The following is a 23,039-nucleotide window of genomic DNA, read 5'->3' on the forward strand; positions in this document are numbered from 1 at the left end:
AAAGGTCTCTGGTATGCAGGTACCACAGATGTCAGGAGGCCCTCGGGCAGCAAGCCTGGGCTCCTGGAAGGTGGGCAGGCGCAGCCGAACAGGAGGGCTCCGGGGTGGGCAGACAGATAATCTGTGGACTCATCACCGCCTGATATATGGCCTCAGGTCCCAGGAGGAGCTGCTCGGCTAAGTAATTGCTTCTGCCTTGATTACAGGCCTTTGCAAATGACAGTGGGCCTGGTCCCACCAGTGTGTTTGAATCTTACAAATGTCCACAGGCACAGCTACTATCTGAACCATCTGATCCTTACCTTAAAAGGTTTAATTTGCTTAGTGAGGGGATTAGACTATAAACTATTCAGAAATTATGGAAAGTCAAAGAGACCCTCCCCTTGTGAGTTCTTTAAGAATATTTTTCAAGAAAGGTGTGTGTTATGTGTCGTAGTAGGTGTGCAGTTATCAAAAATAATAAGTGGCTCAGCAAGAACCTGGCCCCAGACTGGACCCACAACCAACCGCAGAACTGAAGGGTCCTCTTCCCGTGGCAGCAAGGTACCAGCTAGCTAGAGGCACCCATGCAAGTACTGGCTGGACCCTCCAGCCAGAGCTGGGAACTCTGCATTGGGAAGTGAAGGCTGAGGGCTGCAGTCACCACCGCAGGGCTCTGGATCACACAGGGAGGGATGGCGTCCTGTGAACAAAACCCATGGCATCTCCACACACCACCCCCACGCCAAGAGGCGGACAGTTGTTCCGCCACCTGACCCACCATTGCCCTGGACAGGCCCCACCTCCCTCCCCGGGACCCCTGTCTGGCTTTTTGTAGCCTCTCCTCCCCCCAGGACCCTTCTTTTCACTTTTTCTCTCCTCCCTACATAGATATGCTGTCATGGTCTTAATAAAAGTAGCCAGGGACTTCCCTGGTGGTCTAGTGGTTAATTTCCCACCTTCCAATGCAGAGGGTATGGGTTCAATCCCTGGTCAGGGAGCTAAGATCCAAAATGCTTCATAGCCAAAAAACCAGAACATAAACAACAGAGTCAGTCAATGTATGTCAAAAACCCACTACAATATTGTAAAGTAATTAGCCTCCAACTAATAAAAATAAATGGAAAAAATAAATAAATAAGTAAATGCAGTTACATAAAAAATAAAAATAAATAAAAGAGTAGTTACCAATAATGATGGATACTAAGTACTTCATTTCACTCTGTCCCCGGAGTAACTTAGAAAAGTAGACATTTTTATTTTCATCTCTTTTTTCAAGATGAGAGTGAGGCTCCAAGAGGTCTGATGCCCCAGATTCACACTGAACCTGGTTTCAAACCCAATGCCTGCTCCCTCTCCAATGTCAAACTCGGGGTGCGGGCCTTACCCCATGTTCCCCAGGTTGCCCGATGTCCCATGGGCATCTGCTCAGCTGAGGGATGGAGGATCTGGTTACAAGAGTGATTGGCCCAAGGTCACTAATGAAGACCTCCCAGGAGCCAGCAAAACCACCCTGCAGCCGGGCCAAATGCAGAGCTTGCCGGAGCTGAGACAGGCTGTTCTGAACGGCGGGGATAAATCAGCAGCTCCAGGGCTCCCAAGGACGCCTCTTACCTGCCCTTGGCTGACAGCTCGTTACTGCCTAAGAGATTGACTGGCTGGGGGAGGGGCACAGCTCCCCACTGACAGTGGTCCAGCGGCCCTCCATCTCGCTGGGTCCCCGCAGTGCCAGCCAGGGGAGGGCCTCAGGCGCAGGGAGACACCCCCAAAGGAGCGTGAAGTTTTAGACAAGACCCCCCCCCCGGGGTGGCAATCACCCCCGAACGTCTCCGACCCTTCCCCATGGCCCCCTCTGTTAGGCAGGTGTGAGGACGGAGACCTGGCAGCCGGGATACAGCTTGAAGCTCCCCCACAAGACTAGAGTGTTCTTAAGGGCTGCGGTTTACCTTAAAAATGTATGTGACTCTTGCCCTTCCTTTGATTCTATAGCTCTCTGTTTTCATATTATAATAATCACTGGTTTGCTTCTCAAGTTTTTGTGTAAATCAGCACAGGATCTCTATGCCATGGTTTATGCCCAGCATACTGCCGTGAGCCAGACTACCCTGACCTCCATGTGAGGAGTTCTAGGCTTTTAAAATCATCTCAGTGGGAAGGTTGCAAAGCTGGAGGGAGCAGGGCTGGCAGTAGAAGCCAGCACAGCCCAGCCCTGGGGAAGAATTCTGACAGCTAGTCCTCTGAGGCCAGAAACCCAACACCCAGAGATTCTAGCACCTAGCAAGAAGGACCCAGCAGGGCTGGACAGTTTATACACCACCAGCTTCCCATTTCACAGCAACTCAGTGGGTTAGAACACCACCTCTTAACAGATAAGGGGATGAGGTTTTCAGGAAGGCCTGGTCACTTGTTTGCTAATGAACAGCTGATTAAACACAGAACAGTAATTCAATCAAGCTCCATTTGGGTTCACCAAACCAGTCTGCTCATAAAATGACTCCCTTTTGCAAAACACTCCTGTGTCTTGGGGCACTAGAGCTGAGACACATTAAGGAACTTGCCTAAGGACCTCCCACACTTGAACCAGTTCCTAGCGCAGAAAACCTGTTTTCACCATGCTTCAAAGTAAGGGAGCTGCCAGGACCCAGACAGTGAAGAGCAGGGTACCCAGAAGCCCAAATCCCAGTCCCCTGCTCTCCCAAGGCTCCAGCCCTTTTGCAAGGAGCCAGGGACCCTCCACACACTGGATGCAAAGTCCAGACAGGACCTGCTCAGCAAAGGCAACCCAAGTTGTTGGCTTCCTGGCTTGCAATTTTGTAACAGTCTCAGAAGCACCCTGCATACCTCACGGCCTCTCCTCTCTGGCCTCAGAATTTTATTTCCTTTGGAGAAGGGAAGCCAAGGACCCAAGAGGCAAAACAACAAATAACAGCAAAAACCAGCCAATGTTACTGAGCAAGACAGTGTTTAACAGTGCCCCCAAAAGCACAACCCAAAAGCACAACCACCGCAGAGTACAGCCTTCCAACAGTACTTCTTTCTCTGTCTGTGCACACGCCTACATCGCCCTCTGCTGCCAGGCACCAGTACTGCCATGTTCCACAGGCTGGAGGCTCATGGAAGCTAATCTCCATCTTTCACCTCCATCCTCCCCCCCACTTCTGGGGTACTCACCCCTCCAGCTCCCCACAATACTGTCTTGATTCACAAAACTTCACACAGAATAAAAGATGCCCCTGGAGTTGTGCAAAGCAGTGGCCCTACCCCTTGTTATAGGCAAAGAGATTTAAAGTATTGATCCTGGAACTTAGAACCACAGTGCTGATCAGTAAGGTCAATGAATCCTGCTCTCTGTCTCTGAGTCAGGCTTTGGGGCAGATATCATAAAAGAATAGTACTTTTTCTTTTTTCTTTTTCTCTTTTGCTTCAAGGTGCATAGAGAAGATGCCTCTGACCAGGCATCTTCCAAGTGCCACAGCCGCAAGCATTCTGAGGTCTGGTGGGCAGATTCGAGTGCATGGCACCTGCTGGGCTCTCTTGAGGCTGCCAGAGGTGACTCCTGCAGCCTGGTGCCCAGGACTGCCCTTCCCTCCTGCCCCGTCTCCTGTTCCCTCTGTTCCTAGTGTCCCTCTGCATGTATGTCAGCTGAAAGCAGGTGCCTGGTGATCTTTAATGAGCTGCAATGAGGAGCAGACCCCCAGTTCTGCAGCCAGATCACTGTCTGAGCCCCAGGTGGGCAGCAGGTCCCAAGCCCTGAGGATGGGAGGTGAAGCCGCTCTGACTGTAGACAATACTCCCTCCCTGTCCTCACCAAGGACTTGCGAGACCAAACTGTGCCGCACCTGTGCTGTCCTGGACCAAACAGCCATGATCGCAAATGCTGGGTGAGTCCTGACTGCCTGTAAATCCAAGGGTCCTCCCTGGGGCTTTGTGTCTGATTGTCCCTCTGTGGGCAGTGGGGGCAGTCACTTCCGCTTTCCATTTCTCTCCACACAGCATCCCCAGCACGGAATTAATGACCTGTGGATTCAGCACTGAGTTTGTGTGGCCAGCTCCCCTTAACAAGGGGCTCCAGCCCTGCTACCTTACAAAGCAGAATGATCTCAGGAGAGGAGAGTAACTGTGGCTAAGTAAGGGAGGCAGCCTGGGCCTCTGTGACTTGCAGGATGCCAAAGCTGGGTCCAGAAGAAACTGGTCCCACAGCACACTGTAAATTCGCCGTGTAATCTCCTCTTTGTTGCATCAAACCCAGCAACGGCCTATGTGTATGGGACAGACAGAAAACTGAATGGCTAATAAGCCTTTCCTCGGGCCAACAGGTGCAGGAGGAACCAGCCGAGCAGGGCAGCTTGCGCTGAGTCATCGGCAGAGACGAGGGGTAAGGTGGCCAGGCCTCCACCAGGCTCCCTCCCCCAAGGAGCTGCACTCACCGCCATGGGAAGATGGGGAGACCTTGAGAGGATGGACATCATCCTCTGAACAGTAAAATAGCCCGGACCAGGGTGTGGAGGTGGGGAAAGGCTGAGCATGCCTGGGAAAGGGGGCATCCTGCTGGGGGGCATCGGGTACCCAAGGAAAGCCGTGAGCTAGGACTGAATGGGAGGCTGGGCATCGGGCAGAAGGCTCTGGTGGCACAGTGTTTCTGGAATATTCTGTAGGCAGAGGGGGGCCTGCCAAAGGAGCTGGGGATGGCAGGTCAGGACCTGAGCTGTGACGGAGGACGCTGGTCTGGTGGGGAGGTGGTGTGGGCAGCAGCCACGGGGAGATCACGAGAGACCCTAGTCATGAGTCTCCAAGGTCATGGAGGCAGGGATTGGGGCAACAGCCTGGGTGACTAATTGTCATTGTTATTTCTGGTCTCGGGCTTATGGCTCGTAGGCTTGTGCTAACCCCTCCGTACCCCGCTCCCTGGCCCCTCCTGGGTCTAAAGTGATCCTCTTTCCTTATCACTACTTCTCCCAAAGCCAAAGCTACATGCCAGCTGCTGCCATCTCCTGTTCCCAAACCTGGAGCTAGCCAGTCAAGGTCCAGACATCAGATAGGGCCCCCGGGCAATGCCAGGGCTCAAAAGGCCTTCTCTGATTACGGAGCTCTAGGTCTTTGGTCCTGACAGGCCTGCACCCGGTCAGAGTTCTGACCAAGGGACCCCTCAGCACCTCCCCTGTCCCCAGATGGGCAAGAAGGCAATGTGGCCTCTTGCTCACCCTGGAGTTCACTGGGGATTTCCAAAGGTCCAGGGACAAACGGTAGGATGAGGCGCTGGCCCTGGAAGCATGGACAGCTCACCAAAGCTCCAAGGCCAGGCCCGCCTACCTACTTCCTCCTGCCCTCTTCCCCACCCTCCAACACAGAGGATGACACCTGTCCTATCCCGGGCCCAAAGAGCTCCCATGGTACTTGACCAGGGCATCTGTGAGCGAGGAGGTTTGAGGCAAATTCTTGTTGCAGAGAAAAGATGTGAGTGGAGGGGATGGAACTGCTTAAAGGCCAGAATATAGGCAACATGGTGAGTGTCAATGATAGGCAAAGTAAGAGGAAGATGGGGAGAAAAGGTGGGGGGGGACAGTCCACAGAAAAGAACCAGAGGCCCACCCCTCAACTGGGAACCATAAGGATTTGTTGGGTGTCCCGGTGCTAGCCACTGCCCCACCCTCAGGGAGCTCGAGCATAGATGTGTGTGCACACACACACATACACACACACACTTTCAAGGAGAGAGCAGAGCTTATTTGACCGAAGTGTAATAGTAACAGTGAGTCCTGCCTTCTGAGCACAAGCCATGGAGGCAGCCCCCGTGGTTATCAACATCATCTTTAAAGTGCTTTTCAACTCCTATTGGACTGACCAAATCGGAGAATCCTCAGAAATTCAAATCACTTATTCCCTGCAGGTAAACCTTGGGAAGGATTTGGGAGAAATCAAGCTCCGTATCCAGGACTGGTGCTTCTTCTCCCTGTCTCCAGAATACATGTCCCCTAAAGGAGGCACACCGTCTCTCCGGGGCTTGCTCATTTTTGCCCAGTGTTTCCCGGTGTTGGTGAGCCAGCTGGCAGAGCCACCACACTCCACACCCCCCAAGGGCCACCCACACTGGGCTCTGTGTCACTGACAGACACCCCTCACCCCCTGTCCTACCAGCCCATCCATTTCATTTGAGGCACCAGCCTAGGTGCCTAGGTAATACATTCTGGAAGAGAAGTCCCAGACCAAATGCCATGGAAAATAAATTTTAGGAGATCCCCTCACTCTGACCTAAAGTTCCAACAGGATTTTTCTTTCTGATGAACCCAATCCCAGAATAAAAAACCAAGGACAGTCTTAAGAGCTAGTTCTCATGTATCAGGCACTGTCCGAAGGAACTTACACATGCTGACTCATTCAAAGCTAACAACCACCCTGTTATCATCAGCCCCATTTTACAGATGAGCAGACTGAGCACGGAGAAGTTAAATAACTTGCTCAAGAGCACATAGCTAATAAGGAAGTTCAAACCCAGGCAGGGTCTGGGCTCTAAACCATCACACAAAACTGTCCTGTCTCAGTGTGGAGATTTCTTAAAAAACTGGAAATAGAACTGCCATATGACCCAGCAATCCCACTTCTGGGCATACACACTGAGGAAACCAGATATGAAAGAGACACGTGCACCCCAATGTTCATCGCAGCACTGTTTATTATAGCCAGGACATGGAAGCAACCTAGATGCCCATCAGCAGACGAATGGATAAGGAAGCTGTGGTACATATACACCATGGAATATTACTCAGCCGTTAAAAAGAATTCATTTGAATCAGTTCTAATGAGATGGATGAAACTGGAGCCCATTATACAGAGTGAAGTAAGCCAGAAAGATAAAGAACATTACAGCATACTAACACATATATATGGAATTTAGAAAGATGGTAATGATAACCCTATATGCAAAACAGAAAAAGAGACACAGAAGTACAGAACAGACTTTTGGACTCTGTGGGAGAAGGCGAGGGTGGGATGTTTCGAGAGAACAGCATGTATACTATCTATGGTGAAACAGATCACCAGCCCAGGTGGGATGCATGAGACAAGTGCTCGGGCCTGGTGCACTGGGAAGACCCAGAGGAATTGGGTGGAGAGGGAGGTGGGAGGGGGGATCGGGATGGGGAATACATGTAACTCCATGGCTGATTCATATCAATGTATGACAAAACCCACTGAAATGTTGTGAAATAATTAGCCTCCAACTAATTAAAAAAAAAAAAACTGTCCTGTCTCTTCACCATATTTCCACTGAAGTCGATGACACTGTGTGAGCCTGGCTCAACCCCTACCGGGAGCAACTCTTCTCTGAGACCCTTGAAGCAGCCAAGGAGATGCCTCTAGATCTAAATTTCAAAGGACCACTCTGAAAGTTACAGGAATGATACAGCCAAGTGCCCTGAGGCACCAACCCACAAAGATAGAAAGAGGAACTCCTTTTAGGATTTGCTGGGATCCTTTGTCAGTCACCCTGGAGAAGTCTGGCTCCTGCCTTCTGCTGGCTCCTCACCCCTGCCCCTTGCAGAGCTCACGTGAGGCTGAGACTCTGGGCATCAAGGAATGATGCGGCCGGTGATCAGAAGGGGGGACCTCAGTGAGGAACAGCCTCTTAGCATCAGGGTTCACCCGTCCCACACAGGATGGACCCCTGTCCTCCCCACCCTGTCTTACTGCAAGCTTCCCCCTCACTGCATGGGGGAGGCAGTTAGATTAGGGCAGGGAGATCAAGTTGCAGCCCCCCACCCAGTTCTGACTTACTTGAAGAAATCCTCCTTGCAGTAGACGCTGCCAGCCCTGGAGAAGCACCGGTCAGCCAGCTGCATCTGGCAGTCCGCACACTTGAGACAGGAGCTGTGCCAGTGTCTGTCCAGGACCTTGAGGATAAACTTGTCCAGGATGTGCTGGTTGCAGCCAGCACACTGGGGGATCTCTGTGGAGAGAGGTGAGAGAGGCCGTGTGAACCGTCGGCACAGCACTGCTAACCGGACTGGGTGCTGTGTGGATGCCTTCTCATTCTGCCTGCTCTGGGAACGAACACAAGCCAAACTCCCAGAGCTGCCACATACAGCTGTGCAGGTTGCACACTGTGCAAAGGTGCCTGGTCAAAGGAGTAGGTTGGGACTGAAGTCCAATCCATGTTTTGCTGGCCTGGCTTTGGGTGGCTTTGGCCCAAGGGGCCTGTGTCTGAGAGCACCACAAGGCTAGCAGCATCAGCTAACTCCACTTATGCCCACTGCAATTCAGCAGCCAGTGGCCAGGAAGACCCAATAGCATTCACCTTTATTTCTATGACATGTTCACTGTGCTGTGCTTAGTCACTCAGCCATGCCTGACTCTTTGAGACCCCATAGACCACAGCCCGCCAGGTTCCTCTGTCCATGAATTCTCCAGGCAAGAGTACTGGAGTGGGTTGCATGCCCTCCTCCAGGGGATCTTCTCAACCCAGGGATTGAACCCAGGTCTCCTGCATTGCAGGCAGATTCTCTACCGTCTGAGCCACCAGGGAAGCCCATGACACTTTCACTACTGGGTAGAATCTGTGCTAAAAGCCTCTAAAGTGAGCCTTGCCTAGGCATGGACTAAGAGGTCACCTGACCTAAAAAGAAAATGATATGTGGGGGAGAGGGGCAGTGACCAAGGTCCAGGCCTAAAGGTCCAAGAGGAGACAGAATCTCAGTATTTTAATGAACTACGAAAGATACCATCAATTAATATCCCCAACTAATATGACTTCGTGTAGTACTGCAGACAGGAAAACTAGAAACTGCTTTTAGACTCCCTTGCAGCTCGGGTTCCAAATGTGATTTAGAGTCTGCCAATCAGATGCACTTAAGAGAGACCTGAACTCAGAACTGGGTAGAATGAAGGCACAGCCAAGAGGCAGGCCCCCATTATGCTCATGTGGAGCATGGCGGAGGCCACAGGATTCTCTGGTTTTAATGTCCTAATCAATCGTGGCAGAAGCAACAACATTCTGGGGACTGGGAGTTATTCCCAGAAGCTTGGTCCAGGGCTGGCTCCACTAAGTTGAAAGTCATCTAATACATAGCTGGTAACTGACCACTTTCCATTTAAATAGTGAAAATGGACTCTGTTGTCAGCAACTGAATCCTAACCACTGCCCCATCCTGTTCCTGATTTGGGTGACTTCCTAGCCAAGGTCATATTTCTCTGCCATCCCATCTCTACCAAGGGATTGCTCAGGGGATTGATAGTATTTTTGAGACACTGAATTAGTTTCAAAATGTATAAAATGGTCAGGCTTTCACAGTTGGATGAACAAATAGTGCAAACATCTCTAGCCATTTTCCCTTGTCCTTTTCCTCAAAAAAAGCCCTGTAACAAATGTTAAAAACAAAAGCATAAAAGTGCGAGCATTTGGCCTCCCATGGTAGTCTCATAATACAGCATGTAACAAGGCTGGTGAATCCTGGCGTTTCTCACCTCTATCACAGCATTTTTGCTACTTGTCTTTTTACACACTGTCTTTCCCATTAGAAGGTGGAATCCTTAAAGAGCAGGAGCAGTATTTCTTTCTCAGTTGTGTCTTCTCTGTGCCTAGCACAGTGCCTGGCACACAAGAGTACCTCCACAGATATTTATCATCAAATACATTACTGATCAAACCCTAAGTCATCACAGAATGCCAGGCTGGGCTCCCTGTGTTATACGGCAACTCCTCACCAGTTATCCATCTTACGCCTGATAGTGTATATATGTTGATATTACTTTCTCCAATCATACCACTCTCTCCTTCCCCCACTGTGTCCACAAATGCATTCTCTGTATCTGTGTCTCCAACAGGTTCATCAAAACCATTTTTCTAGATTCCATATATGTGCATTAATACATGGTATTTTCTTTTCTCTGACTTACTTCACTCTGTGTAACAGGCTCGACGTTCATCCACCTCACTAGACTCAAATTCATTCTTTTTTATGGCTGAGTAATATTCCATAGTATATATGTATCACAGGGAGGGAGGCTAAGGAGGGTGTGTATGTATAATTATGGCTGGTTTGCGTGGTTGTATGGCAGAAGCCAACACAACAATGTAAATTTTTTTAATATATATGTTTAAATTTACAAAAAGAAAAAATTTCTAAGAAGTTCACCTGGAGACAGTTCTTCACTACTTTTCCCTGCACATCCCAAAATGTCAACAAAAGTAGTAAAACTAAATCTCTTGTGATTTTAAAGTGTTCACATAAGAGCATTAGCTTCAAAAGCATTAAGGGGAAAAACTGAACACATTTAAACCTATGTGAAGAGAAAGCTTTCGCAAGTATTAAGTCATTTATATCTAAAACATAGACAGGCTATCGAGACTTGTGATTTTAAAGTGTTCACATAAGAGCATTAGCCTCAAAGCATTAAGTGGAAAAACTGAACACATCTAAACCTATGTAAAGAGAAAGCTTTCTCAAGTATTAAGTCATTTATATCTAAAACATAGACAGGCTATTGAGACATTCACTAACCATCATTGTTAGCCCTATACACACAGAGTTGATCTTGAACCCAACTGAACCCCAACACAGCCCGTTCCCTTCATGGCCTCGGCAGCACCACCATTGCCTGAAGGTCAGACTCACTAGATGCCTTGCCCTTTGACCTGATTCTCAGACCAAAAATGAGAACTCCCCATACATGGAGGCTTGGATACTCACTACCAGTCCCAGTTCAGATGGGATTTTCTTTTTATCTCAAAAGGTTTCCCCCTTGATTAACCAGTAAGTATTTACCAAGGAGTCCCAGCAAAGGGCTAAGCACACGATAGCTACAGGAATTTCCATGGAATAAGAGCGGTAAGGTAGGACACAGGTTAAGACCATGGATTCTGGAGCCAGACTGCCTAATTTTGATTCTGCTTTCTAAGCTTTAACAAGTCATTGGGTTGGTCAGAAAGTTCATCTGGATTTTTCCAAACCATCTTACAGAAAAACCCAAATGAACTTTCATGGCCAACCCAATACTTTGCCTCTGCCTCAGTTTCCTCACCTGTAAAATGGAGTGATGATGACAATTGTATCTGGTAGAAGTGTTGTGAAGATAAATTAATATCTTCACAACACTTTGGCTGGAGGCCAAACAACAGGACTCAGTACACAGGACGAGGACTTGGTATACAGTAGGTGTTCAGTAAGGCTTTCTATTCTTAGGAGGTAAGATAACTGCAGTAATCAGGTGTTTGCAGTGGTGCCACTGGGCTGAGTAAGGAAAGTTAGGGGCCCAGGTTCCTGAGCTTGGTCTCACTGAACTCCCACCAAGAAGTCCGCATAGATGTCAAGACCCTCGTGCGGAGGTTCAGAGAGGACCCACAGCACACAGCAGCTGTGCCATGGCTTGGGGACTCATTGGGCACCTCCCAGCAGGTTCCTGCTCAACCACACACTTGACTCTCCAGGGACCACCAGGGGCCACATTCCTGGAGCTGCCGGGGAGGGTTCCAAGGGCGGGGGCCTTACCAGTTGGGAGGTTGGGAAAGAAGAGGTGAAGCTATGGTGAGTAAGGGGCAGGTAACCTGGAGCTCCCTTGGTGTGAGAAATCCAGCCTGGGCAGCGGATGGGGACAGGCAGGTAAATGGAGCCATTAAGAGGAAAAGGGCGTGTATCTCTCTTGCAGGCACTCTGGTGGCAGCTGCTGAGCCTTAAGGAAGAAGCTGCAGGCATCTTTATGCAAAGGATGGGAAGGACGCCCTAGAGGAGAAGCCCTCGGCTCAGGGAAGAGGTGCGCGGGATGCGCAGTGCAGAGCCAAAGGAACCCATGCTCCCCTGAGCCGCGGGTGCCCCGTCCGACCTGTGGGTCTTTGTGGATCATCAGCCCAGGGGAAAAGACCAGCTAGGGATGTCTTTGTCCCAGGAGCCAGGTCGCAGCCTGGCGGAGGCAAATTAACTCCGGGAGAGACCGATGGGGGAACGGAGCGCAAGCCCGCTCCCTCCCCACGCCCTGCCCTGCGCCCGGGCCAGAGGGCCGCCCGTTCCCACCTAATTGTTGTTTGGCCTCCAAGGAAAGATACGCCTATATTTCTCCTCCAGGCCACAAATGCATGGAGATGAGGGCGAGGATGCATGCCCATAAAATTTATTTCAAGCAAGGTATCTACCGGGAGACTTAATATGATGAGTATTCAAGGGAGAATACATTAAGGCTAATGTATGCGGGAAGGGTGGGCAGGGGGGTTTAGAGGGTTGGAAGCCGAGACAACATCACATTTAGGAACAACACTAAAAGCAGGCAGACGAGCCATTTCTCTCGACCTCCAGTCCACAGGGAGTGCTTCCGGAGGGGTCAGGCTGGGCTTCCCAAACTTGGGGTTGAGGCCTTGGAACCCAACTGGCATCCTCAACTTTGGCAAAAAGGTAAAGGACACACTAAGGATGCTTTTTAAGTTAAAAGAAAACAAAACCTTTCCTACTGTATTCCACTGCAGATTTTGAGAGATAGAGCATTTTTAAAAAAACAAAGATAATGCAGAAATGGTTTTAAGAGATCCACAGTATATCAATGATAGAGGTAAAACCAGGCAACAAGAACCTGTTATAAACTATGCCAGGCCCTGCACGTAGGTTTCCTCAATCCACACAACTTGGTGAGGGAGCATTATTAGCCCCAGTTTACAGATGAGGAAACTGAGTCTGGGAGAGGTCAAGCAAAGTGTCAGAGGTCCCCCAACAGGGGAACCAGGATTTGAACTAAGTCTGTCCTGGGGTAGGCTCACCCAACACTAGAGCTAGAGGGTCAGACATCACCTCACCCAGCTAGTTCTAGCATATCACGTGTCACATTATGGAGGGGAGATGGAGGTGCAGGAATAGTCTCCAAGCTGCTCTGTGTTCAGGGACAAGGAGTTGATGAGCCACGGCCTCTGGTGCTCTCTATTCTGAGGGACAGATTTCCCTCTTTCGGACAGAGCATGCAGGTGTTTTAGGGGACTAATGCCCAGGCAGGGCTGGGAGTGGGAACCCCTGTTCTCTGATTCATCCCCGCCTTTGATGGGGGTGAGGACCTGTGACCTCAGACTCCACACTTCAGGAGACAGCGCTCCAGGCAATTATTTAGATGCGTGTGAAATGTTTATCTAGAAAATTTCAAAGAGCAACAACACAAATCTTTTTTTAACCTACAATAAACTATGATATTTTTTTCCCATAATTTGAAGAGTCTGAACAGGACAGAGGTTATATAGGTCTCCTACAAGAAATAAAGTCGTAACCAAAATTTCCAAGGTGTGACAGGATTTCCAAGTCCCTAGTAAACTTGACTTATCCATGCAGTATTTGATACAGCAAGATTTTACCTTGAAAACCGGAGTTTAAGCATACTTCTGCAGTCACTAAGACAGAATTTGATCTATAAACTCAGTTCCTGATCTGAGGAGTCATTTCATTTAAAATGAAAATTTTTATCTTATCTGCAGGAAAGTGTTCTGTGGTGACGCTCTCTGCTGGGGTTCTGCAGAGGGTAAACCCAGGCATGAAAAGACGGCAACACTCCTGGAGCAGCCAAGGAATCTGTGGAGATGCTGGACCACACGGGACAATACCTTCCCATCATGGGGCCGTCCACCACAGTCCAGCAGAGAGACACGACCCAAGGCACAGACCTAAGTCTGCAGGGAGAATAGCTGCATGTACACAACTACCCAAGCAGACATCCTCACACACACTCACACAGTCACATACCCACAGTCAGATGTACGCACATAGTCACACTTGCAGGATATACAAAGACATACTTAACACAGACACACTCACATATATACTCAGACACATAGAGAAACACAATTGCTAATGTTCATTGAGCACACACACTCATACATAGACAAAGGCACCCACACATACCACATTCACTCTGACACACACACACACATTCAGCTATACTCAGACAAACATTTGGCACACACAAATAAACGTACTCATAGGTACAAACACATGCCACAGATACTAACACACACTCCTAAAGGCACATAAACACATGCACACACATATCTGGATACAACAACTAAGGCATGGTGACTCTGGGGAAAAAAAGCCAATTCTTCTGAAGTCAAGCTATATCTACAGAAAGGAAGCCTTCTCTGGATAAGGGAGCTGTCCAACCTTGGAGAGGTGGGGAGAGTGGATAGTGAGTGAAATGGAAAGCTAGGGGGAAGTAGAAAATTTTGCTCAAAGATCTTTTTGGAAAACTATTCAGGGAATTTGAAATTTTTCAGTTCTGGTTAGAGTTCAGATCTTCAAATCTTTAGGTCTGCCAAATTGTTTACGATAAAACCCAGACCAGAGTCTGAGATGCTAATTCTACCATGTGTGTGATTTTGGACAAGTTGTTCAATCTCTTCGAGCCTCAATTTTTTTATCTGTAAAATGGAGACAATAGCATCATTTTTTCAGGGTTGCTACGCGACTGCATCAGTTAATGAGCATAAAACACTTACTTCCATAATACCTTTGTCCAAGCTCAGTGGTCAGCTTCCTTCTCCCTTCTCATAGCCAGTCACCAACAAGATCGATTTATCAAGTGTATCAAAATTATTTCATGCTTCATTATTTCCCAATATAATTTCCCCTACCCTCACCACCAAAACACTCAAAACTCTCCTTCATCCCCCTTGTTCTAAAGCATCTGGAAAATGTTCAACCCTTTCTAATCAACATAATCCCAGAGTATGAATAGCAGGTAATGCAACATTACAAGATTCAGTCTTTTTGGAATAAAGAAATCTGTCAGATTCTTTCCTCCACAGAATGAGGGCAAATTTGCCAGACCTTGGTCCCCCTCCTCATATGTGAATGCTGAGGGTGGGGTGGTTGGGACCACAAACTGCCTGACCTTTTGCTGTAATGCATCCAGGTAAGAGTGGATTGAGTTCAAATTAACATTTGAGGCTTCTCCTTTTTTCTTGGAGGCATCTAAATACTTCACTAAATGGTGAAGTGACTATTTCTTGTTTGGTAAGAAATAACTAAAGACCCTTTGCCTATAGCCGGAACCTACTTCTTCATCAAGGAAGCTAAAGCCACAACGTGATGCTCAGCCCTCAAATCACCTGAAGTGCCACAGTGGGGACACATGGGGCTTATTTTTCAGAGCGACCCATCAGACAACGGATTCTGTTTTAAATCCCCAAATTCCTCCGTTTGTGAAGTTTCAGAAAGGTGGGAAGTGGAAGAGATCAAAGGTCTAATATGGTCTGCAGCAGATCAAATTGCCCACACCCCTCTGGTGATGTATAAGTACTGTGTATTTTTATTTCCCACTCACGTTTCTTCATTTCCAAGAAACTGCTCTCAAGGAACCTGGAGCCACCATGAAACATTTCAAAGAGCGTTTGTGTTTGTTTAATCGATTTTAATTCTTTGAAAAATTGTGCTTTCTATCTCTTTGGTCACAGAAGATCAACAAGGTGAGGAAAAACAGTTTTTTTTTTTTTCCACTAAGGAGACTAAAACTAGAACCAACACACTTGACAAGGATTTCTAAAGTGTATTTGAGAAAGTGTATCTTTCTGGGAAAATGATTTAGAATTTCAGATATTTCCATTGGACCCATAATGCTGGTGAATACTTTAATATTTTAAAGACAGGTATTTTGTACTGGTTGGAATAATGTTCGTTTAACCACAGTCTCAGAACAGATTAGTATTTTGTAAAATTTGGACTTTCATGGGCCACTTTGGAATCCTGCAAGACACTGCTTTATCACTGCCTTTTGGACAATAAAATTCTTTTTGTTTCACAAACCATTTGATTTGACAGCCTTATGCTCAGGAAAAGGTTTTCCTTGCTTCTTTCTGGATAGGAAGCCAACTGGGACCTGTTTCCAGGCTTTCTTTCCTGTTTGGAGACCCCTCCAGCGCTCCCTACTGTCTTGGCCATCCTCTCGGGAAACCCAGGAGCCCTCCAGCCCGCTTAGGGCAACTCCATCCCCAAAACCCAGGAACCATGGTCTTTAAGTTTGCCCACACCATGAATTTTGTCAAGAACTTGCAAATCTGCAAGCTCATTTACTCTTCTTTGAGATCTTGAGAAAAGTGAACCTCTACATTTAAAAGCGCTTCCCTAAGGGTACAGAATTGGGGAGCAAACCAGGGCTAAAATCTTCTTTTTCTCTGTGATGGATTCTGAGACTGATTGAAGACCAAGGCTTCCAATAATGCCCACCAAAGCCACCTCTATCTGGTGGGTTTCACCTCAAATCCTTTTGCTGGTAAGTAGTTTTTGTTTTGAACTCTGTCTTAAATAACATTTGGCTACTGTATGTTTCCCAAAATACTTAATTTTATTTGCTTTTTTTTTTTTTTTACTGACTACAAACTGAAAGGAGAAAAGCCAAATAGGGCTTTAAGGAAACACATATATAATTGAAATATTATGCAAATGTTTTTCTTGGAATTCTCCATCCCTTCCCAACATAGAAGAGGGAGAAAACAACACTTAAAGGCAGACAATGTTGCTCTGTTAGCTAAAGTTCTTAAAGAAAGAAGGAGGTTTTGAAAAGGCAGGTTGGGGAAGTATTCTCAGTGGGGGCTTATTCGTTTCATCTGGGAATGATTAATTCTGAAGTGTTGCTAACATAAGGCCACAGGACATAGCAAGTATGGTACCAGGCCTGCCTAAATGCAAACCTAAGTTCTTGAATATCCAAGTCTAAGAATTATAACAGAGGTACAGTTAAAGTAATTAAAAGTTCTGTTATTCAATACATATTTCTTAAATAAAACTTTCCAATTCCAAGTCGCTGCCATCCCTACTGACAATAAAACCTTGTTTTCTGGTCATAACTCCCCTTTCAAATCACCCACCCAATAACTGTGACCAAAGGAACAGAGGACTGAGACCCAGGATGCAGTTTATATGACTAATCAGAACTAGATGTGTCTGATTTCTTCCCCCTCCTGGCTCTTTCCTTATTATTTCCCTTTTAAAGACAATTCACTTTTATTGAACAGTTTAGAGCATCCTTATTTATATATTCCTTTATTCTATGGCAATAAGGAGTTCATGATTCTCAGCAAGAACACTGAAATAGTTTGCCAGACATGACTGAGCGACTGAACTGAACTTACAGCATCCTTATTTATATGTTCCCTTATTCTAAACCAAAGAATCTTGAAGGGACCAAACATAATTTTCAAAAATGTTTTTATAAACTTTCTCTTAATAACCTAGTAACAATAATCTTAAACAGCACAGTAGAAGCACAAAATTCCAATATTAGTTCTTTAAAATTTAAGAATAAAAAGTTTATTGAACATTGTGTTATTATGTGATGACAGCATTGTCTATAATGATCTGGGCCAGCCACAAAAATATTGAGATAAGTAAAAAACAAAACAAAACCTGGCATCACATTTAAAGTAAATTATATTCTCTAATATAATCCTATTCGCTTATGTACTTTAAAAATACAGCAATCTACACATCTTATCTAATTTTTTTTTTTTTGTCTTGACGAATGACTAAAAACTAGAAAAGAGTCAGAGAATCAGAAATGATCACACCTAAGGTCGTCTTCTCTCTCTGTTCTTCTCTAGAATCCTTCCCACCACGGGTCCTATTTGTTTCATATGGTGGTTTGAGGTCCCTTTGAAAATCTCTTTTGTTCTTCTGCTTAGCTCAAAAATAGTAACCTCTTCAATGAAAGATCAAATTCAAAAGTAGCCTTGAGACAATTTTGATGTTACCATTTAAGGCTTAATCTGGACAACCATTTAACAGAAGGCATCCCATAGTAAATAAAATAAGAAATGCAGACATATATTTGCAGGTATAGAATTATCTCCTAGGTTATACATTGACACAGAATTAGTAATCTTGAGTATTGACTATTCTCAATAATTGCAAATAAAACCAAAAAATCATATTAAACGAATCCATGACAGTCTATGGAGCTGCCACAGACATCTCTCTATTTCTATTCCATTCTTCACATTTAATCATTGCTGAATCTCCACAATGCATTTTTCTGATGTCTCATTCTGTGGCAATATTCCATATGTTTGGCAACTGCTCCCTCATAAGAAGAAACTTTCAATTAATTTGGCTGTAAGTTTTATCTCTATTAAGCTGTTCCCAGAACCAATCCGTTAACCCCCTAACATTATAATTAAAGCAAATTATACTTTAAAGGCATTTGGGTGTGAGATACCACAGTAAAACATCTGTGACTAGCTAGACCTAGATCAGCAGAGGGAAGGGGAGTGGGGATAAGAGAAAAGAAATCCGCCAAAATAACAACAGGAGTTACTAATTGCCTCCCAAGACAATTTCTCCAACCCGCCACTAACCCAAAGTACAGTTAACCCAAAGTACATTTTCCAAGGAAGAATCCATTTCAATTTTGCCAGTTAAACCTGTCCTCCTACCCCCAGCTGCAGCGCCTCAAAATGGCTCATTTGTGCTCCATTTTGATGGAGGTTCCTATAAAATTGAGACCTTAAAAAGGTAAAGACCTCACAGGGGGCATGTGAATTTTTCTTCCTACCACAAACAACAGTAGCCCCGCTCCAGGACCGCTTCTGTTCCAGACCCAGAAATTGCTCTTCCCTCCCAAGCCTCCTGGAAACTGATGGATGGATCTACCTCCCCACAGGCTGCTGGGTACTCAACCCCTGATAAGACCCCGCTGATCAGAAATCCTGTGCAAACTCATGCTCCTCCTGCAAAGAAAGATCTCACAAAAGAAGGAAGGAAGGGAGAAAGGAAAAAGAGAGAGAGACAAGGAAGTCAGACATTCAAACCACGATGACATTTTCCTAAAAGCGGTAGACCCTGTTGGCTCACAGCTGTGTTACAGGCATTGTTAACACTCATTCCAGAAAGGGGCGAAAGGCAGAAAACCATTACAAAACGAACCCCCTGCACACACCATCCATCTCCAAACCCAGCCATCTATACAGTAAGGCATCTGGTGCGCCATAGCAAATGGCTGTTTCAGTCTGTCTCCAGCTTTGGGTTTCCCAAAGAGGGTAAGATGACTCCTTCGGCTGCTCAGCAGCTAAACTGTTTCCAAGTCTCTCTGCATTCCAAAGCTTCTCAGCCCCAATCCTGATCTATTTCCCTGATTGAAAGAAATGGCACAAGGTCCCTCCATCCAACTCCACCCACCTCCCCCCTCCACAACTTTTTAATTAGGAGAAGACTGGTTTCCCTGAGAAACCTACAAGATACCCACGGGTACAGACGAAATCAAGAGGCTCAAAGGAGACCTCTTAACAATGTGATAGAAAGAAAGGTGAGTGCCTGTTAACTAATTTCCCATCCCTGGATGACTGCAGGTGTGGCTGTCTCCCTCCCCTTCCTCCACTGCAGCCCTCCCAGCACCTGCCTCTCTCTGGGTTCTGTCTGCTAATGCCGTGCTAAAGTAATCACTAATTGACTGGAGCCCAGAGTGAAAGGACTCTCAAATCCGAGGCAAAAGGGAAGTGTTAGGACAATGGAAATATTTAGGACTTGAGGCTGTTTACACCTGGTCAGCGGGGTCATCAGGTCACTGTTCAAAATCCAAGACGCCCCCGTGGGCTGTGTTCTGTCTATTCAATGGAAATCCATTGCTACGCCGGTTTCCCGCCTGCCTCGACCCCCCACCCCACCCCACATCCAGGAGGACTCGATTTTGAAAAATCGACCCTGGTATTTGGTCGCGTAGGTTGACTCCTAGACGTCTTGAAGACTCATGGTGCTCTAATTCCCAGCTCGTTCAGCCTACATTCTTGCCTTAACCCCGCTTTGTTTTTGGCGTGTCGGGAGGGAGGTACACCACGCTTTGGTGTTCCTTCATTTAACTTCATCTCACCCGGTTTCATCTCACCCGAGCTTTACTAGTAATTCTTCCTGACTAGTTTCATCCTTCAGATTCCCTTAAAAGACATTCACCCTGCCTTCTAAAAAAAAAAAAAAAAAAAATCCCATCCTCGATGAAGCCAACCTCTGAGCCCCAAAGGGTGAATGAAGCCTGCGCTGAGTGCCAGCCGCGCCTTCCTCTGTAGGACAGTGGGTACAACCCGCTGCCCGCTCCATTTCTCTCTCGGGCGCACAGTGTTACTAAGTCCCTCCCCAGGTCGAATTTAATTAACAACAGCCGTCCAGGTACAGACCTCGTCTCTCTTGAGCCTGCCACGTTTCAAGCGCTCTTCCAGGTCCGCTAAGCTCGGGGAGCAGGGCCAGGAGCCCAGAGGGGAACGCGGGAAGGGGGCGCGCGGCGCAGGGACCCGCCGGCTGCTCTGTGCCGGAGGAGCCGCTCCCAAAACGTGAGAACCGCTTTCTGAGAGTTAAAAATTCACGGAAAGACTTGTGCCGCCCGCGTGGGGGTGGGGGTGGGGTTAACACGGTCTTCCCAAATTCTTGGTGAGAAATGGGTATGCGGAAGAAGAGGATTTATAGTCTCCGCGCTCCGTCTGCGCTCCCGGCGAAAAAAGTCTGCCCGGCTCCAAACAAGTAGGAAACTGGCTCCAGGCTTGGCTAATCCCAGACCAATAGGTATAATAAACTAGGAAGAGGAAGGTGGACTGGCAAGGTGGACGGAGGGAAAGGGCTAAGGCACAGGAATGCCGAATGCGCCGCGCGGTGCCGAATGCGCCCCTCTTTTGCCCTCTTCGCAGCTGCGACCTGCACTTGGAGCGGGTGGACGCGGTGCAGGCGAAGCTGGCTCCGCGGGAAGGGCCGCCCTGTCCGCACCTGTCCCCCGGGCAAGCCCTCAAAAACCCAGGGCACGCGGCGGGCTCGCCCCGGACGGTGCGCCGCCCGCAGGTGCGAGGCAAACGCTTTTGGAAGCAATTCATCTTCGGTTCCCCCGGGCCACCCAGGCCGGCGCCTGCCTTGGGGGCGGAGGAGCTCTGCCCCGGTGGCGGCGAGGTCACCCAGGTCGCGCTCCCAGACCCGAGGACGCCGCTCCCGCCTGGCCCCTCCTGGCTCTGCTTTTCCGCGAGGATGGATCGCGGCCAAGCGAGGAAACCACTCGAGTAGGTCCTGCCTCCTCTTCTCAGCCCCGACTTCTCTTCTCCCCTGGACGCGGACATGGGGCCGCTCAGTGCAGAACTTCGCCCCTCACTCGCCCCACCTGCCTGCTCTCTGTCTGGGTTACATCGTTAATCCATCTCCCTGAGCGCCCCGAGACTGCGGCTTCCCAGGCGGGCTCTCCTCCGCCCTCTCCGATGTAGGCTGGGAACCGAGGAGGCCCGAGCAGCGAGCCCCTCGGGCGCCGCGGCCCCCCGCCGCCCCGAACGAGGCACGGCTGCGCTCACCCAGGTTTCTCCAAATTACCTCTGACTCGTGCGCAGCTCGGGCCGGATGGTGGGACAGGATCCTCGCGGAGGGAGGGTCCGAATCCCCAAAGGGCGAGGCCCAAATCTGCCAGCGGGACCGACCAGTCTGACCTGTAAAAGTTGGCCCGCGCGGGACTACATTTTTATGACGCAAGGAAAGAGGTTTGCGGTGTTGGAGGCTGCTGTTTGAATATCTGTATTGGAATCTGATGAAATTTCAATCTCTGTATATTTTCTCCCCCCTTTTAACCTCCCCTGGAACCACAAGAAAAGGCAAGAATGGGAAGAAGAGCAAGCAAATCGCTGTTCCAGAGTTGGAGAGAACTCCCGGCCGGGAAATGCGTTTACTCCACCCTTAAGATATAGCCTGCAAGAGTTTAAGGTTGGGGGCGAGGAGTCGGGGCCGACCAGGCCAGGGAGAACTCACCCCACGCAGGAGCACCCGGAAGGGAAGAAGGCTAGTGAGGCGTCCTGAGACGTCCTTTGCCCAGATCCTACCAAATACAAAACCAAACACCCTTGCCCACAGCTTCGGGGTCCACGAGAGCTGCAAAACATATTTTCTTAGGACACAAGTAAGAGATGGATGACCTCCACCCCCGGCCTGCTTCCCATTCACCATCCCTAGTCTGGACCGGGCCAATCTGTCCTTCCTCCCAGGGATTGGGCCGCTCTCCAGCCAACATTCTCAGATGTCCGTTTTCCTTTCCTCGGTGCCCCGGAAGACTACGTGTGAGATGGGCCAAAACCGAAGGCAAGGGGCCGATAAAACGCCGCCCCCCACAATGTCCCTCATTGCTCCTAAACATCTTGGCCAGCAAGAGGGGCCAGCAGGACTGGAACCGCTGGATTCAGGGAGAAGAGAGGTTCAGGGGAGGAAGCTGAGAGGTCACCGCACCCAGCGCTGCCCAGGGTCAGGCACTGTGGGGATTCCGACCTTGGCAGCCCTGAGGGACACAGCGAGGACCACCCAAAGACAGGCTGTTCGGGGAACAAGAGAAATCAGCTACCCTAAATCATGGGCCAAGTAGCCGGGACCCATCAACTTAGAACAAGGTCCTTTCCTGAACCCATCTGCCCGCACCCACAAACAATGAACTCCTCTGGTGCTGGATGTGACTGAGGAGCAAGAAGCCAGGGTTTGAGTTCCTTAGAAAACACTGACCTGAGGCGGGAGGGGGCGCTGCCCAGGCGACCAGTCCAAGCTTTAAGTGGGGTGGGGGTGGGGGATGTTTTATTTCTCTACCTAAGTTGCTCTTGGATTGAGCCCAGCCTCCTCCTTCCAGATTCTTCCCAGCTTCTTGCTCAGGCCAATGCCCCTCAAAGGGATGAAGACTCCCAGCTTGTCCCAAGAAAGCCTGAACCCAGCGCATCCTCATCAGGTGACCCAGGGGCTGTGGGAGAGAGGCCGGGACCTGCTCTGCAACCTCCAAGCGGTGAAGCAGGGGGACAGGGAGCGCCATAGACCAGGCCGCCCAGGAGCAAGTGTTGTGTGTGTGGTGGGGGGGGGGGAGGGCTTGGGAGTATGGGAGTGGATAGGGTGTACGGAAGAGGACCGCCAAGAGAGAGAAATGATTACATAACTTGGTGATGTTTTCCTGAAGGGAATGCACCCAAACCAAGCCCTCAAAGCAGAAGACCAAACTGGATTCCAACCCCTACAATGCCCCTAGAGGCCAGAGCACCAGAGGCACTGAAGTAGGGGGGATGCCTAGACCTGTGCCCCATCTGTGGCTCAGGGTGAAGAAGCAGAAGGTGGCTGTGGTGGGGACGGGGTGGGTGA

The 23,039-nt window shown here is 48.5% G+C and overlaps 1 protein-coding gene across 1 annotated transcript in view; it reads right to left on the reverse strand.

The window, feature by feature from the left end:
• The window catches only part of LHX4 (LIM homeobox 4), a 44,889-nt gene that overhangs the window by 19,140 nt on the left and 2,710 nt on the right, over nt 1-23,039 (reverse strand). Inside the window, exon 2 of the mRNA XM_043485700.1 lies at nt 7,750-7,921. Within this exon, the coding sequence (XP_043341635.1) occupies nt 7,750-7,921 (172 nt within the window). The remainder of the gene's footprint in view (nt 1-7,749; nt 7,922-23,039) is intronic.

The sequence above is a fragment of the Cervus canadensis genome, chromosome 13, assembly GCF_019320065.1.
Source record: "Cervus canadensis isolate Bull #8, Minnesota chromosome 13, ASM1932006v1, whole genome shotgun sequence".
In the NCBI taxonomy this organism is placed as follows: Eukaryota; Metazoa; Chordata; class Mammalia; order Artiodactyla; family Cervidae; genus Cervus; species Cervus canadensis.